General features: G+C 31.6%; 1 protein-coding gene across 11 annotated transcripts in view; it reads left to right on the forward strand.

Moving 5' to 3' along the window:
• The window catches only part of DGKB (diacylglycerol kinase beta), a 723907-nt gene that overhangs the window by 289607 nt on the left and 415190 nt on the right, over positions 1 to 19110 (forward strand). For all 11 annotated transcript variants that reach the window (XM_058296926.1, XM_058296928.1, XM_071215137.1 and 8 more), the window contains 2 exons: positions 14439 to 14524; positions 16508 to 16597. In XM_058296926.1, coding sequence (XP_058152909.1) covers positions 14439 to 14524; positions 16508 to 16597 — 176 coding nt within the window. The remainder of the gene's footprint in view (positions 1 to 14438; positions 14525 to 16507; positions 16598 to 19110) is intronic.

Genomic DNA, 19110 nt, shown 5'->3' on the forward strand with positions numbered 1-19110 from the left:
GGCTTCCCCTAGGTAGCTGACTGTTTCTTTCAAGGGGTTCATTAATTGGTTCCTCTGATGAACTAAGCACTCCAGAGTCAGCAGCCACCATTCTTGTTGAATTCAAATCCATAATCATCTCTTTCACAACCTCCAGTCCTGTCAGTATGGGCATGAGCCTATCAAACATTCACTGGAAATGACTGAAACAGAACGATTACCGACATTGATTTGAGACATTTATTGTCTCCACTATGGGTCCTTTTTAAGAAATTCACTTACATAATTTTTCCTTTTTTCAACATTTCTCCATTCTTTTTCCTCCCAAGTCCTTGATACCGCAATAAATATTATTAGCCACTACTGTTGAATTGGTATCTTTCCTAAACTTGGGACATCTCTCTACCTAGAACAAGTAGACAACAATCTGTATTGTTTGAAATACTGCCAACTGATAAAAGAGCATTCTTTCTGAGAACTGCTCCCAAGTGTGGATATACTGCCATAGCAGTACAATTCCAGCCGTCCTGATATACCATGGAGAGGCATTGGTAAACTAGGCTACAGTTTTTCTTTCTTAAAAAATTAGGAATAGAGAAATCCCTAGGAGCTCATAGGCATGGGTTGAGAGGAAGATTCTGTAATCAGAATCAGAGTATCTGAGGATTGGACCCAGATATTTGTGTCTCTTAAAAGTTTCCCATGTGATTATGTGCAGATAGCATTGAGAACCACAGACTTAGTGCAGCAATTCCTGTAAAACAGGTGCTGTAGGCCATACTGATATGCTCATTTGAAAAACAGCTTCAATGGCAATAACTTTCTTGTTAAATTTATAATAGTAAACTGTCAATTCTTAGACAACTATCAGTGTTTTTTACTACTGTCATTGTAGATTGCCACACCTGGATGAATCAGCAACCCATTTTTATCTTTGTGTCCCCCTGATAATGTTTCAGCCTCCAGGGAGAAAATATATCTTTGGCCTAGATTTCATCACATTCCTACCCCATTGTTTGGGTCAATTCAGTGGGTTATCTTATCTGATGGACCTTTGAAAACTATATTCAGTGACATGGTTTCCCACAATCAAATAAGACAGAAGCAACAGATGTTCCAGAGAAGCATCTTTTCTTATGTATACAAATTTTTGTATTCCTTAAATAAACCACATGCTCTCTTGTTTGCCCATTTTCCTATTTGATGCATTTGTATTCTTTATGTTTATTTTAAGATCCCTTGTGTAAATATTAACCTCATCATTTTGTTTGTTGCAAATGTTTTCTTCCAGTTGCTTTCCACATATATACATATTTTTTGTTATTCTTGTTGTTCACATAATATTTAAATTTTTCATATGGTCCTATCTACCAATTCTATGTTGAACCATTTCTAAATTCTATATAAAATTTTAAATTTTGTAGAAAGCATTTCCTCAAATGAAATTATAGAAATATTCTTGTATGTCTTCTTTTAATATTTTTAGATTTGTTTCAAATTTTTGACTTTTAATATTTAAAGATTTTGTTTTTCCTTAAAGATATGTTGATATATATAGAATGAGGTAGATGTTTGAACACATTTTCCCTCAGATTGATATCTAGTTGTCCCTACACAAGCTCTTCATTAGTTCCACCACCAATGTAAAGTACTTCATCATATAAAATATGTATATAGTACCCTACAGTACCATGCCCTTTACTTTGTTTCATTCATCTATTTGTTGGTTCTTACGCTAGATCCATTTTTTATGACCATAATTCTCTGACTATTCTCTCAAAATTTAGTGGCATTTACTTTCCACAATGTGTTTGTCAACATAAAAAAAAAACAAAACAATTTGAATGGTATCACATTAAACTTCATTTTTATGACTATGAGAACACCTTTTTTCTCTCTTATACCAATATCCTCACTGAGACCCCAGTGGCAGTTCTGCACTTTATATATTTTTATATATTTAGATAGCTGTTCTACTATTATTCTGCAGGCAAATTCTACCAAGAGCTGCTCTGCAAAGGGAACCTGGCCAGACTATCCTATAGGCTTTCTCTTAATCCCATGGCTGACTTGCAAACCTGCTGTAACTCCTTGCATCTCTGTTTACAGTTGTGTTGCCTTTGATCTATCTGTTGGGAGAGTGTCCTTTCTCACTTGTACCCTTTCATTTTATTGTTTTGTAAATTATTCTGTGTTGCTACTAATTTAATACTTCACATGATTTATACAGTTTACTTTCTGGTTTGTTTCCTAGTTTTCTAATGCTAGTAGGTTTTATTTTATCTTTAAATATTTTGTCTGCCACCTTGAACCTACAGTTATTCATTCTTTTTATGTATTTTATTTTTCTCCATTTTTCCTTATTACCATACTAAATTATTTTCTTCTTTTTGTATGCCATCTTTCCCTCTCTCTCTCTCTCTCTTTTTTTACTTTTTCTAACACGTGGTTTATAAGCACAGAAACTTTTCTAATGTACAGAGGTTATGCTAATCCCTAAAGTGATTTATACATTAAAGTATCAAAATTCTGCATATTTTCCATTTTATATTGTTTTTGAGACAGAAATGGGTGTTATTTATTTGCTTCTATTATTTATTCTTATATTACTTCTTTCATTCTGATCCTGACTATTCTATTTAAAGATGTCTAAAGCTAGAGTCTGAGTTATAAAAGGTGCTTTCTTCCTGAAGGCACACATTGTAATATAATTGAATGACTCATTTAGAGATATAAATTAGTTGTAAATAGATAATAATTAGTTGGAAGATGAAATATATAATATACATTGCTCTTTCATTTCCATAAAGTGATAAAACCTTTATTCCTTCACAAAACCAAATTAACTATTTACATTTCTAACTGTTATATCAAGTGCGTATGTTGTGACTTATGAAAAGTTAATATCAAGTTTCTTGTGACATTGTTTCTTCTCTTCTGACTCTAAGCTTCATGAAAGTATTGTTGGTTTAGCCACTTAACCTTCTTTAGAAATTTTAAGGAAAGGAAAAAAAAACACAAGCATTTATTGAATTGAAATAAGATGCAAAAGTTTTAAATTATGTAAATTACTTCCCAGATTGTTCTGCATGATCACATGTACTGAATTATTTGTGCAAAAGGTAATTGATAGAAATATTTGTTTCAACTACCTAAACTAAATGCAAAAAAACTATTTACTTTTTAGAACAAAATTTAACAATGAACCTACAGATTAAAATATTCCAAATATCATACATATTTCCATGGCGAAGTCTCAGAGTATATGCTTCCATTAATATAAATGCATAACTTAAAATATACGTAACAGATTCCATAGATTTCATTATTTTGATGACCTAAAATATCATTTATATAGCAAAATTTCCAACAGTTTTTTATTTTAATAAAATCCCTCTTTAATCATTGCTTATAGCCATCATATATGTGTATATAGTTACATATGTCTCTTGTTATGTCAGAGTGCCAAACAGAATTCTCAAAGAGCAAGAAAAAGTGCATCAAAATTCAAGCCAGCACTTTCTGGAATTTTCTAGAAAAATAAAGTTTGATTTTTCTGATATAAAAGTGAGACACTCTACTATTCCTTCAATCCTTATTATTAATTATAAAATATGATGCAGACAATTTTTCAAGCCCCTCTCCCCATTTAAATGAATGAGTATAATTCTGTATCTGCCTTGATCACTAGAGGGATAGCGTTTTGAAATCCATTTTTACTTCTTTATTAAAGATCTACAGGTTAATAAAAGTAACAAAAAATATAACATGCTGCTACAATTAACAAAGTTGCATAAAATTTTCCTGCCTTGCACAAGAATTCCACCATTTTGCGTATAACAGCTCTGTAGTCACATTTATGCATCTGTCATCAAAAGCATTATGGCTTTAATTACATTGAAAATCTGAACTTTTATTATTTATCTCACCAAGAATGGAATAATAATTGGCTGAATGGCAGCTAAACTAGAGATTCATGTGTCATTGATGCAAATCCCTTAACATTCTAAAATTAGAAATATTTTTCTTAAATAGGCTGTTGAAAATAATGAATACATATATATGTCCTTTAACCTGATTTTTAAATCCATTTTTCTAATTAATAGCATAAACAATTTTATTTTAATACCCCCAAATTGCTATTATATACGCTTGCCCAGAAACAACTTTATCCCCCGCCCATGTCAGTTAAATGACATTGGCTTACAAATAAGAAAAAGTAAAAAAACTCATGGTAGATGATTATTTCAAAATCACTTAAGAATGATACAGTAATAACCTAGTCCTATAATTTAATTAGAAAAAAATAACAATGGACAGTGTTGTCCTACCAAATAGGAAAATAATGCAACAACAAAGTAAAAAGTGAAATAGTAGTCAACAACAATAAAATAAATTAAGTCAACATATATGTATTCAATAGTTAACAGATCCTAGGAAAAGATCTTAGTAATGGTGGTAAAGTTTGAATAAAACAGACAACCTCTTCTGCCTACAAGGCATCATATTTTGTGAAGGAAGACACAAATTAATAAATAAACTATATTTCTTGTCAGCAGGGAAGGTGGACGAGGAGAACGTGTTAATGGTGCGGCTTCTGTGGTTATTCTATCAAATAGGATGGGCAAGGAAGAGCTAATTGAATATAGACATGAAGGAGGTGAGGGAGCAGGCCGTGTGGTCCTCTCGTAGAAGAGCTTTCAAGGTAGAGGAAGGAGTAAGAGTAAAAGCATCAGGATAGGGAATATTTGGCATGTTTGGGAAATGTCAAGAAGGCCAGGATGGCTGGAGCAGAGTGCAGTGTAGTAGCTCATTAGAGAAGTACTAAGAGGCAAGAATATAGGGTCTTATAATTACTGTGGCCTTAATAATTAGGTTTATCCAGGAATGTTCTGATTTATTCCTGGTATTCTAGCATCCAGCCCAATTTGGTATTTACTCAGGAATTTTAGTATTTTTAATTTAAGTAGTATTTTTAATGGGTGCTTTATAATAAACTGTAATGATGATGGGGTGTGTTTGGTAGGTCTCTACCAAAGAAGGTCCCGGCGTCTTCCATGGTATCTTTTCTACTAATATGTAAGACACATGTTCAATGAACAGAATTCTCCCTTTAACATATAATTATTATATGTGAAAGATAACCACACACAAAAAATCTCTTTTCCCAATTCTTTCCAAACAAGTAAAAAAGCTAATTAAGCTTAAAATTCAGCGTCCTCAATTTCAAGACATCTTTCAAGGCCCTGGTATGGATCTTAGAAAAGTGTTCTTATGGTCTTATATCCTTTTGTTAATTTTCAAAAACTGAGCTCTTTTAACTGTGATTAGTTAAGACCCGTCTCCAGTCTAAATTTTCTTCTATCACATTTTCCCTCCTGATTGATAGCATTGGAGTAGTCACGAGCATTTTGGGATCTGGGTAAGGGGAGATGAGTTGGCAGAAATATACTGTTGAACTTCATAGGATACATTAATGTGATTCATAGACATTTTTGTATATGGTACCACTGCTAGTCCCTCTAGTGTAGAAACGACTCCCAGGAATACTCCCATCAACAATTATCCCTTTCTACTAATGTTGTGACCCAAATGTGCATGGCCAAAGGCTGAGCCATGATACAAAAGTGAAATTCTTGAGGGCAAGGATTCCATCTTGCTTTGAATCACTGGAATCTAACCCTGTTCCTAGCACACTGTTAATAACTATATAACTGAGATTAGTGAATGGATGCAGATGCCGTGCTATTTATAAAGCTGATTTTCCAGATACATGAATTTTCCATTAAGTGTATCTCTCTTTCTTAAGCTTTTATAACTTTTTTTATAACTAATCCTAAAGTGATTTTTTTCTCTATGGTAGTCGAATTTTATTTTCCTTTTCAAAATACCCACTTTTTCACATTCTGAAATGAACTCAGTGTAATGCTCTGATGCATACAGAATAAAGAATCATCTTAACTCTTCATAATAAATAAATTAGGATAGCAGAATATATTTGAATAGATCTGCCAAACAAACCTGAGCACCCTAATCACTTCTGCTGCCACATTTTAGGTATTAATTCCAGACCTTGATCTTTATGCCACCTATACATGATACCTCTGTGTCTTCCCACTGACAGCAGTAGAATAAGTATAAACTCTTCCACTACAACTTCTTTGCACTGAATGTGTGTGTGTATGTGCACAATTTCTGGTTGAATTTAACAATACTTTATCTTATTTCAATTCAGCCTTACTCTTCAAAACTGTCAGTCATTTATTTAATAGGCCTTACAAACTTAAATAGACCTTACAAACTTAAATAAATATATTTTAAAATCAGTTTTATTGATGCATATTAATAGAGCAAACAAGTCATCCGAAGTGTAAAATCAACGGGATTTGGTGTAATCACATAGTTGTATGTTCAACACTTTAGTCATAATTAGAGCATTTTCATTATTTCAGTAATAATATTAATAAAACAGATAAACAAGAAAATTCCTCACCTCTCAATCTCTCTCTGTTTCCCTCGCTGTACATAGCTCTTATTTCTGGCTATTCTTGCACAATTATTTATTTGTTTATTAAGCAGTTGTATTGAGGTATATTCATATAACATATGATCTATCCAAAGTGCATAATCAATGTCTTTTTGTGTAACCAAATGTTGTACATTCATCACCTCAAAAAATTTTTAAAACAATTTCTTTACTCCAAAAAGAAAGATTCTCACACCCATTAACATTCTTCTACAAGCCATACATAACCACTAATCTAATTTTATCTATAATTATAAGTTGATTTATAGTTAAATATTTTAATTGCATTCCAAAACATGTAAAACATATATATTAGTGTACATGTAATAGATGCTTATATATTAGTCATTCTCAGGGATTAGAGAAACATGGAGCATGACAACTTGATGCCACATCTGTAGTAGTAAATACAGTATGTGAATATTGAGTTCAATTAACCTCCTCTTCTCTGTAATGCAGAAGACACAGTGGAAATGGTAAGTTTGGTATTAAAAAAAATAACACTTAAAAAAAAGTTGTTTTATGGTCTTCAGTTACATGGCCCACAAATTCTAATTTATTTTTATTTATCTATTTAAAGATATCCTAAGAGGAGATTAATTTCCATATGCTTGAATAAATTTATATTTTAACATGAGATATGTACAAAAGCATTTTTCTCTACTTAAGGAATTATGAATGGTTTCTATTCAAGGTCATGACTATTTTATATAGCTGAGTATTACTTTATTTTATTCACTTCCAAAATACCTTGAAAGAATATTAATATTCTTTTTCATATTCAATTTCCTAGAATTATGTGGGCTAGTCAAAAACAGAAGAGGTATTTGGACCACATCACAAAGCATATTGGTTACACACTTTCCCTTTCTGATTCATTTTACACTAGGGAGAGTAATAAAGATATTTAATGAGTTGACTTAAGAGTTTCCCAAGTATTAAATATTCTTTCATTTTCTGTTTATCATTCTCTATTATGCCATTTCTCTGTGTCTCTTTATCTCTCTTTACCTTTCTCATTCTCTTCTAAAATATACACATTAAAAGATGTTTATCAGGTTTTCAGAGATAATGAAATTAATGTTTAAATTAATGACTCACTGTGAAATATACTTTTTCTCAAATACCTTGAAACTTTTTCTTGTAACTATCCCACCTATCCACATGGAATGTTCCCCTAAAACTGTTTAAATGCCTTTCCATTATAACATTCTCAAACGACTAACCAAATTTGTTGAAACAACCTACATTTCCAAGTTTACCTTCCTCTATAATTTACCGGGAAAATAAATTGTATAAGATATGTATTTGGAGGACATTGTAATAATTAATTTTGCTTTAAACTGAAATGATGAGGGAGACACATTATAGTTGATGAGGCATCACTTTAAAGCTGACATTATCAAGATCCATGGAATAACACAAATTAAACAAGAAACCATTTACATTATAGATTAGATAGAGAATGAAACTTTGGGAATTATAAACACTTTCATAGATGGATTTTTTCAAAGTGGCTACAGTAGTAATAATAAGACTGTATCAAGGTATGCGTAGATGAAGTCAGGAATTATAAAGAAAGGTGGAAGTTATTAAGGATTGGCTTTTTAGATTATACATATGATTTCAAATAATGAGACCTGAAAAATGTAGTGAGGAAATTGTAAAAATATTTAATTTTGTAACTTGAAGAATAATATGTAATTGTGTACCTACCATTATGAATATTAATTGAGTTGCATAATGAGATATAAGTATGCTTGCATCTCACTTGGAATGCTTAAATTAGAGTGCAGAACTCTGAAGGCAAATTCTTAAAGTAAACTACTTTTCTGAACAAGGAGAAGGAAAAAGAAGAAGAGGAATATTGGTGGCATATAATAAAGTTATCTTTGATCCTTCACTATTGTACTTCTTTAATATAAAGGGATATGAATACATATAATTGAATGAACATTCACTATGCATTGATATGCTGCAATACTTATGAGTCTCACTGGCTTCTCAAAAGTATCAAAGAATATCATTTTATAATTTGTACTCTATAATATGTATGCTTTTTAATCTCCACACATCTATTTTTAATGTTCATTCTGAGTTCAATACAGTACATACAGGTTATATATAAATGGCAAGATCATTTATTTCCTTTGGAGGTATAAAATGTGAGATTGTAATAAAAGAAATATCTGCAAATTGTCATTTAAGAGATCTGATGGTAAGACACATTTCCAAATTAGAAATGAGTAGAGTGATATTCTTTCCTAGTGTACTTTTTAGAAAGTGTGCTTGTCAGCCACAAATAAAATCTTTATAATTGTTCTGTATCAGTTTGATCTTAACATTTATTGAAAATAGAAAGTAGGCTTCTGAAATCTTAGATGAATTTATTTCAAATTTAATGGTATTAAGTGTCACATTTATCACCTATTCATTGCAAAGGAATGCTATAGTTGCTGTTGAGCAAATGTGATAAGAAGGCATCTTACATAGTTTTTAAATACGTACATTGACATAGGTTCTCTTCAAATTTAGTTATCATGGATAAATAGTAGAAATCTCTAGGGAAACCAATTTTTAATGACCACATTGAAAATTCAAGATTAAACTGCTTCATAAATCATTTTGTTTTCATTTCAAAGCATTTTATATCTATAGCATAAATAAATTCAGAAGATATACATGATTATTGCATTTCAAAATGGTTATAAACCATGTAAACCTTTGAAATTGATAGGTGAATAAGTATTGTATACTTTCTAAAGTTTCCACAAGGAGACATGTTACAGACACCTCATTCCCTCACTCTTCCCAATTGGAGGCATGACATGATTTGAGAGCCTCATGTCTGCTGGTCCTTGACCCTCAGTTGGTGAAAGTCAATGCCCATGTACAGTCCTGCATTTTTTCGCTTGCCCAACCTTGAACCAGCTTGTCCACGATCTGTTTCCCTCTGTACTGCCTCCAGAGCTGTAAATAGGGCTCCATGTTGTCCACTGACTATAGTTTCACATTGGCAGTAGGAGAATGCTCCTCACTGTCCAATGCATGTTATAAAATTTCTCTTTCAGATTATTCTTCCAGAAAACTGGTGTTGGGAGGAAATGGTGACAGGATAGGGAATAGGCCCTCTGACTACTTTTAGCAAAGAGAAAAGATAATAAAATAAGTCATATCCTAAGTATAGTATAATATAATTTTCATACATTATTTTGTTTCTTCCTGAAAACAGTACAATGAAACAGACGGTGTTAATTTCATTTTAAATGTAAGGAAACTGAGGCTTAGAATGATTAAATAACTTTCCAAGGTGACTCTATTATTTGGTGAGGAAGGAAGGAAGGAAGGAAGCAAGGAAGGAAGGAAGGAAGCAAGCAAGGAAGGAAGGAAGGAAGGAAGGAAGGACTGACTGACTGGATCTCTAGGGAAAACTGCATGGATTGAATGGATTAAAAGGTTGAGATAAAGAGAGGTCAACTTTTCAACCCATTTAGCAATCAATTTATAGAGAGTAAGCTGATCTGACAGTCACATGGGGTTTATGTTTGGGGGTAGGAAGCTGCTGAAGAACCAATGCTGACAATTTTTAAAGAAAACAAGAATGAATAACAGATGAAACAACATCTTGGAATAGAAGAACAATGGTGAGTCAAATGGATGGTTAGGCATTCACCAGAAGCAATTAGCTCTGTGGTAAAATTTTTTAGCCATTGGCATTTTTGAAAAGCTTTTTAGGTCCTGATGCCAATATGTTTAACTTAGAAGAATTGGATAAATTGCTAGAGAAATATAACCTTCAAAGTCTGATTTAGGAAGAATTAGGAAGCACGAATTACTCAATAATTATTGTAGGAATTTAAGCAGTTATTTAAAACCTTTACACACACACACACACACACACACACACACACACCCAATGCCCTTGCCAGAAATCAGATGGTTTTATAGGCAAGTGCTACTAGTTTTCAAGGAACTTCCAAAAGTACACAAATTCTTTCAAAGTTAATCTGCAATGTACTTTGTGAGGCAGTATAATTTTGATTTAAAAAATTAGACAAAGGTGGTACTATAGGCCAATTTTGCTGATGGATACCGATGCAAAAACTTTAAAAAACTTAGTATTAGACCAATTAATACATAATTAATAATTATACATAATTAATACATAATTAATAAAAATATCTTGAGTGTATTAAAGGATTGTAAAATTGGTTAATAATAGAGATACATACATAAATATATATTCCTTCACTAATCAATTAAATGAGAACAACCATATAAATATCTGAATATTTCCTGAAAAATATTTTATAACATTCATGATAAAAGTTCTTGCCATAAAATCAATGGAAGGGAACATCATGAACATAATAAAAAAATGTCAAATGAAAGAAGGGGGCAGGGGAACAGGGGAGAGAGAGAAGAGAGAGAGAGAGAGAAAGAGAAAGAAAGAAAGAAAAGATCCTATAACAAACATCATCCTAAATGGGAAAATGCTGGAAGTATTCCCTTTAAGATGGAAATATGGATGTTCTCTATGTGTACTTCTTTTGGACAATATTTTAGAGCTCCTGGCCAGCACAAGAAGACAAGGGAAAGAAAAGAGTCATAAGGATTAGAGATTACTAATATTGTTATAATTAGAGTATGATATTATTAAACAGTTATATAAATCAAGCCTAGAAACCTGAAAAAATCTACAAAATATAGGCAGAAGTAATATGACTGTTCATAAAATCAATACATAAAAGTCAAGTATAATTTCATATACAAATAGATAATATTAATATTAAAAACATTTAAAATAGCAAAACAAAAATTATAGAAGACAAGAATAATTCATACAAAATATGTGAAAGACCTATAAGCAGAAAATTAAAACCTTATTGAAGAACATTAAAGAATATATAAACTGAGGGTCCCATATTAATGGATAGGAAAATTTAATTAACATCATACAACTATTATTTCCCCTAAAATAGATATATAGGTTAACTGTAATTCCAGCGGAACTACAATGTTTTTTTTTTTTAATTTTTGTGAAATACAATATGTTAACATTGAAATGTATATAGAAAAGAATGATGGAATAATAGCTAAGATTATTCTGCAGAATAAGGAAAAGGAGTGAAACAAGTTCTATGAGTTTTAAAGGCTTGCCATAAAGCTTTAGTAGAGTATTGTAGTGGTGCAGGGATGGACAAATTCATGAATAGAACAGAATACCTAGCCCAAAAGAAAATGTGCCCGTATATGGAAATTTGATTTATATTGGAGATTGCCTGGTATAAAGGTGAATTTTTCATTAAGTGGAAATATGGAGAACGGAAAAGAAAAAAGTGCATAATAGCTGAGAGAAAGGAAAGAGTAAAGGAAGGAGGGGGTAAAATATAATGGATCCTTACCTCACACCATCACAAAAGAAAATCATTTATATGTCAATAGTAAAACTAAAAATTTTTAAAAGAATCCTCTTCTGACATCTAAATAAGGAAAGCTTTTCTTACCCAAGACAAACTAAAGTGTGAGCCATTTATAAAAAGATTGATACATTTTAATACATTAGAATGAAAATATTGCTCATAAAAGACATGTTAATAAAAGTAAGAGAACAACGTTTCAACTTGTAGAATATATTTGCAAATATATAAGCAAGCATTTCACAGAAGAGAAAAAACATGAAATTAAAATGTGATGATACTAGGTGTTAGAAAGGATGGCATCAGTAGAATCTTTCATGCATTGCTGGTGGATATATGCGTAGGTACAACCTCTGGCAAAAATTTGACATTGTCTTGTAAATTTTCATGTTAATATTCCCTATTCCAAATGTAGCCATTGCCCATGAGTACTAGGAAATAGGTTCAAAGATATAATACTTCTTATAAGAGCAAAAATTAACCAATATAAATGACTATTAATAAGGATGAATAGAGACATATTCACTTAAAAATTATATAACATTCAGCAACAGAAATAAAAGAACTTTACCTAAACATGGAAAGAACTTGAGCTTCTATATGAATGAATCGTAATAACAATATTAAGTTGAAAAAGGAAAAAAAACAACGAAAAACAAAAACCAAGTGATATATTATTTATGGAATGCACATGATAACTGAACATTCAGAATAGTTCTTAACTTTGGGAATGAGGAAGGGAGTGTTATAGGGAAAGAGCATAGTGGTTTATGTAAGAAGCTGAAAATGTTCTTGCTCTCCTGGGTGGAAAATTGGTATACTGTTTTTAAATTATACATCATATAAGCAAACAAGCTGGTAATAGATTAGAGAGAATATTTGCAATATATATAACAAAGGGTAAATATTCACAACATAATATGAGAATTCATGAAAGTATCATCTAAATATTCATGACTATTATTAGATGATGGGATTCTCATTGTTTTCATACTTTCTTTTATTTTTATGCATTGTTTGGATTATTTTGATAAAATATATTTTTAAATGAGGCTGATTTAGGTGCAACATATCTTTTTTAATATATGAGGTGTTTCCAAGAACTTATGAAAATATGCTCACTATTAAAGAGGAGGGTGTCATAAAAAATGGTGTTTTGCCTTCATTGTTCATAAATATCATAAAATTGTTTACATTTAGCATTTTGGGGCATACAAGGAAATAGACACTACATATTCTTCAGTGGGAGCCACTTAGAGAGGTATAAGATGGTTAGTAGAACATTTCTCTTCTAGAAAATTAGCCTTCAAAAAGTGATGCTCATCTCTACATTAATATACTCCAAAAATGTTAACTTCACTACATTTTTTATAATAGAGAAACATTGGAAATAGTTTAAAACTCCATGAAGAGATATGATTTATTTAATCATAATGTGTATATCCTATATAATCTGTCCACATATTAAAAATCAAGATGTTACAGTATATGTGTTGACACAGAAGATGTCTTTGACATGTTTTTAGGTAAAAAATAACCACACACATGCACCAAAGTAAATGAACAGTATTTATAGAACAATACTATTCATGTTAAAAATGTGTGTGTAATAAAGATGTTTATTTGTGCATTTATATGTATAAATGTATAGAAATGACTTGGACGATTGCCTTTTATATTATTACCAGCAGTTATGTCAAGGTAGGGAGTGGTGAGGAGGCACAATACCCATATTCCTGTTATGTTTGAATTCTTTTATTGCAAGAAAACTGTCATATGTGATTGTATAACTGTCTGCACTACCTGCGTTTGTGACTTTTCCCAGGGTGGGTTGCATTCATAAAGACTCTGTGGGCAGTAGCAACACAGACAGTGGAGATTTATTACAGATGACCCAGCAGTTAGGCTTGAGTGTTCCTAGTTAGGAAATACTGTAGACTGGGTCAAAAAAGGGGGGAGCTTGGTTCCCATTTCCAGATTCTAAACTGAAAGAAAACCCTGGAACAGTGGGCTAGAACCCCAGCGACAGCTGGGTCAGTATCTCCCAGTAATGAAAAAAAGTTGAAAATTTTCAGACTTCATGTATTTATTGACATATAGTCACATTTTTATAATTATTCCAAAGGGAATTTTTGTTGACAAAAACTATTAAATGAAATAATGTGGGGGCTACCATTCTGAATTATGTGAATTGTAGATCACATCTGGGAGAAGCTTTTATTTAAAATTATTTTAAGTTATTATTTTTTTTTACCTTAGAGTAGATGAGGAAAAATTAATATGTCTGTTGTGGAATCTACAAATATAATTTCAAAATACATTTAACTTAAGATGTAAGTAAATTCTTTTATTTTAGAATTATATTCTATATAATAAAGTAATATTTTTCAATAAAATCATTGAGCTATTTTATAGTTTTCACAATAAAATTTATTTCATAATGTTAAGACTACATAACTGAGATTCCTAATTTCAAAATATCAATCATATGCCATAACATACTTATTTTTCAGGTTAAACTTTTTCCGTGATGTTGCTGACTTCAGAGTGTTGGCCTGCGGTGGAGATGGAACTGTAGGTTGGATTTTGGACTGCATAGGTAATGAAAACTCATGTTTAACATGGGCGGGTTGAGTGTAACCTTAAATTCTGTATATTTCATTTATCTTATTATAGCTTAGATAACTTTAGATGTTACAGTGATGTAAATGGACATCTGGCATGTTGCCCTCTATTTGCCAGGTTTTTTCTGCCGTATTTCACATTTTTTATTGACATAATAATTTATAAGAATCTTTACATCATTCTTTCCTAATCCACTCCTTACAGCACCATCTGCATCAGCATCACAACTAATTTTAATTATTTTTGTATTGTCTGATAGGCCTTGAGAAAAGACTTTTACTTAAATCATCTTACTTAATCTCCACAACTTTATGATATAGAGAAAGTTAATATTCCCATTTTAGAGATAGGGAATCTAAGGCTTAGAAATATTAAGTAACTAAACCAAAGTCTTATAGCTATGAGCAGACTGAGCTGTGATTACAATCACACTTTTAACCTTATTCTATATTATCTCTTTAGTTCAACTTAAAGGACTTTATTTTTATAAACAAACAAAATAGATATGTTTTGGGGATAGAAGGTAGGCATGTATCATTAGAAAAGCTTGATAAATTGAGGGAAAAAATAAAACCATCTGGCTTTTCAGAGGTAGATAGCTGTCAGGACTGCTTACTAGTTAGAAAAGTAGATCATGAATTGTCCTTTATGTGAATAAATCAAATATAAATACTTACTTTCGTAGGTCTTATTTCTGTTAATGCATTGCCCAAATTTGTTGTTAAAAACAGGCCCCTTCACAAAGTAAAGAATAGATACAGAGGTAGTTTTTTCTACCTATCTGTATCTAAATATAAACAATCTTTTATTTAGTCATGGAAGATCAGAATCTATTTTTTCATACACACAGATAAATCCAAAATAAAATACGAATACATGTCAGAAAGCTTTTGGTAAGCATCTAAAAACTGATCTACTAACACTTTTTAGGAAAAAAAACAACAGTGAAACTTGTCTCGTTTGGCTTCCGATAAAATATGTAAACAGTATTTACATGCTATATTTAAGGGGAAAACTTGCATTCGAGAATTTGCAAAAACTAAAAGAGTTGGTTGGATTGTGTCTGAGGACTTGTGAGGATTTTAGGGTGAAAATGGTAGAATTTTTTGTGTGTATTTTTTAGCTGCCAAATCAAAATCTTGGCTGTTATATTTTGCCACATCCCTAAATAATGTATCTGCTTTCCATCCATGTACTTGCTAACTTTGAAGGGCTGAAGAAGGAAAAAAATTAAAGAAAAGGAGAAAAAGGAAAGTAATGCAATAATATATGCTTGTGAGATTCATTCAAGGTGTATGCTGATTCAAAGAAAAGGTTATGGAATTTCAGTGGCATAGATAGTAACTGCTATGAACCCCAAACTCTGTGTTATGTAAAGTTTCATTGCCAGAATATTCGTTGCTTTCAGAGTTAGCCCACTGTTATGTTGTGGTCAGTTTACTCTAGCTCCAAGCAGCACCACAGGTAGAAATGTCACAAGGGCATTGTTAGCACTTCTCATTTTTAGAATTCAACTGTTTTCAAAATGTTCCTTAATGTAAAATATACCTAGAGTTGAGGTTGCGAAAGTACTTTATTAGGGACCTACCATGCACCTTCAGTGACATCCTTCTCTGTATGTCCCTATGGAGCATACCTAAGGTTTTAAACAACTTGAAGAAAATGGGCCACATTTGTAACTGAGTTAGGATCTTTTAAAGACTTTCTTTACTCATCAGTCTTGAAAATCCTTTGTGAATAATGTATTGGATTGTGTTTTATAAACTGTTATATAAGTTATTTTATAAATTGTTACAAATTCATAAAAATTGATTTATTCGTAATTTTATATATCAGTAAAATGCAACGTTTTCTATTTATAAGAATTCACTTCATTGAATGCCAAGTCTGATTTTTACTATAGTTTTTATTTGCTTGCATACAAATTTTTTTTTACTTTACTTTTTTGATTTCACAGAAAAGGCCAATTTAATGAAGCACCCTCCAGTTGCTATTCTGCCTCTTGGGACCGGCAATGATCTAGCAAGATGCCTGCGGTGGGGAGGAGGTAAAACAGCTGCCACAACAAAAAAAATAGTGCACTCATGCCCCCAAAAATGGCCTTTCTTTACTGCATGATAACTGTCATATAATTTTAGCAAACATAATAGCTGTCAGACATATAGTGTATGATTTTCAATAATAGTCTGGGATAAAGGTAAAAATAGTGAACACAGAGTTCAATTGTAGATGTTGGGTTTTAGTCTGATGCTAAGTATAGGCTTGGACCCTGGGTGGACCACTCTCCAAACAACTTTCTCTAGCCTAGTAGTAATATAAACATGGATCAACTCTAAGATAGTGTTCAGATTTTTAAAATAAGTTGCATGGTAAAATCACAAAGTGAAAAAAAAATACTAATGACTGCCTTACTCAGGGAAGAATCAATAAACAACACTTACTTTTTGAGATACACTTTATGCCTAGTGTGTTCTGCAGTTAGAATACAGATATGAGTAAAACAAGGTCTGCCTTTAAAATGGCCTTCAATTCTAGTGGGACATAGTCATATGTAAATTGTCAGGCTTTCTGCTAATGTATAAATAAACCAATGGCCAATGGGGTGATTGAGGATAACAAGACTGCCATATAAAATTGTAGGCAGAGAGAACAGTTCAAAGAACCAAATGTGGGAGGCACTTGACTTGTTCATGGGACTGAAAGTGGAACAGTGTTAATGGAGCAGGGTGAGTAAGGAAAGAATATTTCAAAACAATGTCTTAAAAATATTTTCAAGAGTCACTGATAGGCTGTAATTACCTGAAAATTACCAAAGAAAATTTTGCTGAAGAAGTAGAAATCGAATCCTAATTATTTTTAGCATCTAAACTCACTTTTAAAAGTTTGAAAACTCTCTATTGAGACAGTGTGAATCTGAAGTCCTTGGGGAGCTTGTTAAAAATATAGTGGCCTGACATCACCCCAAATATGCTGAATGGAAGTCTCTGGAGATGGGACCTGGACATGTGATTTTCTTTTTAAATGAATTCCCTAAGTAACTCTGATCTGAGAACAGTTGTTACCTGATTATCTGGTCAACTGATATTCAGACAGACTTAACTGGAAACTAAGATAAAAACTTGGTGTGTAATCTATTTGAGATTTTCAATAAAGATATAATTTAATAAAATAGTATAACTATTTTGTTAAATCTCTTGGAATCTGAAGAGATAGATGAGTAGATAAAAATATAACCGTTGCTTGTGATACACTTGTATTTGCCAGTGTTTATACACGTGTGCTGATTAAAAGGAACAGAAACGTACATGTGGCTTCATGTTATATCCTAATGGAATACATTTTTGATATTTGAAAACTAATAATTTTACTTTGGGTAACAAATTAGCAAAAGGCTTTAATCTCAAATTTGATATGGATTTTCTATCTTTGGCATACTTTAATGATTTTCTTATAAAACTGTTTTAAAGACATTATCAATGGCCAAAAGCCAGGACTATAGTATATGTAAAAGGAAATATTAATGATGAACTTTCCGTAAGTGCCTACTATGTTGACACCATTCTAGGTGCTGAATGTAGAGTAAGGAAATAAATAAGTGTTCCTACACTCTTTAAGATTACATTTTCATGAACTATGTCATTACAAAATGAGAAATGGTGCATGAAAGAATCTGAGTACAGTTACAGATAATAAATTACTTAGCTAGAGTGGACAAAAAGACATCTCTGTGGACGTAACATTTAAGCTGGACTTAAAGTATAAGGACAGAAATAGCTTCCTGTGTTGACAGAACTGAAAGAAGCTGGTGTCACTGCCAAAGCAGCATTGGGGTGGCAGGTGGAGATGGGGGTTGGGTAATTCGATGTTGGAGAAATAATCAGGAGCCACATAATGCAGGAATTTTTGGCCATGGTAAGAATTTCAATTGAATTTAAAGTACAAAGTGAATCAAAGAGTTTCAGAAATAGAGTGAGATGATTCCTTTTGTGTTTTCAAAAATAGATTAATTGTTAAAATAAATTGGTAAGAAAGTAAAGAAAATAGTGCCTGCCCTATAGGTTCTTGGACTGAACTGTTAAATTTATTTGCTCAGTGCTGATGCTGAGTACTTTATGTAGTAGTAGTAATTATTATTGTGTTTAACATTTGTGAAATAAAGTAATTTATTCAACCTATAATCATTTGGTTCACTTAAGGAAAATGGAATATATTGATTTGAAAGTTCCTTTTAACGTGGATATATTTCCATATTTTGGAAAATGTAACATAAGAATGTAGGAGGACATCATAGGGCATTTGAAAAATAATTTGTCTTCTTTGTATTTTTCCGCAATACTAAGTCTCTTTCAGCAAAAATTTCAAGGTAATTGCAAACAAAATCTTATTTTGTTTAGGGTAAGGAAGCAACAGAGTTTTAAATGGAACTCACTTTTATGATCTTACTTTGCTTTATGTGATTTTCATTTGGTAAAAACAATTCTGAGCCTTTAGATAGATCCAGTCATTATAATAACATCATATCATTAAAGAAAAAATAAATATTAGTTAGATTTTCATTTT

The sequence above is a fragment of the Dasypus novemcinctus genome, chromosome 5 (genome assembly GCF_030445035.2).
Source record: "Dasypus novemcinctus isolate mDasNov1 chromosome 5, mDasNov1.1.hap2, whole genome shotgun sequence".
Lineage (NCBI taxonomy): Eukaryota > Metazoa > Chordata > Mammalia > Cingulata > Dasypodidae > Dasypus > Dasypus novemcinctus.